Source organism: Eimeria mitis, genomic scaffold (assembly GCF_000499745.2).
Source record: "Eimeria mitis Houghton genomic scaffold, Emh_scaff1892, whole genome shotgun sequence".
NCBI classification, from domain to species: domain Eukaryota; phylum Apicomplexa; class Conoidasida; order Eucoccidiorida; family Eimeriidae; genus Eimeria; species Eimeria mitis.
Genome location: NW_013570215.1, coordinates 2,747 through 3,401, shown reverse-complemented (window position 1 = coordinate 3,401; position 655 = coordinate 2,747). Strand labels below are relative to the sequence as shown.

General features: G+C 60.9%; 1 protein-coding gene across 1 annotated transcript in view; it reads left to right on the top strand.

The window, feature by feature from the left end:
* EMH_0045380 (uncharacterized protein) overlaps positions 1-655 on the top strand; it is a gene marked incomplete at both ends in the record, with an annotated part of 6,496 nt that overhangs the window by 5,587 nt on the left and 254 nt on the right. Inside the window, one exon of the mRNA XM_013496063.1 lies at positions 107-638. Within this exon, the coding sequence (XP_013351517.1) occupies positions 107-638 (532 nt within the window). The remainder of the gene's footprint in view (positions 1-106; positions 639-655) is intronic.

Here is a 655-nt window from a genome sequence, read left to right as displayed (position 1 = left end):
TGACGATCTGCATAGATACTGAGCAGCAGCAGCAGCAGCAGCAGCAGCAACAGCAGCAGCAGCAGCAGCAGCAGCAGCAGCAAAGGAGATGGCGGACCCGACGCAGCAGCAGTGAGCTCTCGAGCCGCACTGCTGGCCTGCAACCGGCAGGTGCTGCTGCAGAAGCAGAAACAGCAGCAGCAGCAGCAGCAGCAGCAGCAACTGACGCTGCAGCTGAAGCAGCAGCACCAGAGGGGACAAGCGATGCAGAAGCAGCACCTGACATAGCAGCAGCAGCAGCAGCAGCAGCAGCAGCAGACACAGCCGAAGAACTCGAAGCAGCGGCAGCAGCGGCAGCAGCAGCAGCAGCAGCAGTTTCCCCTTGCACTGAAGAACGCAAAACCTTAGACATGGCAGCAGCAGCAGCAGCTGCTGCTGCTGCTGTTGCTGCAGGTGCTGCAGCAGGAACTGAAAAAGGGCAGCAGCAGCGGCAGCACAGCTACGAGCAGCCGTTGCTGCGTCGGTGGGCTTGCAGCATTCGTTTTTCTTTTCCCCTGCAGCAGCAGCAGCAGCAGCAGCAACAGCAGCAGCAGCAGCAGACAGCATCAACCCCCGATAGGTTCTGCCTCGATGCGCTGCTGCAGCCGCTGCACCTCCGCGTCAGCAGCAAACAGCT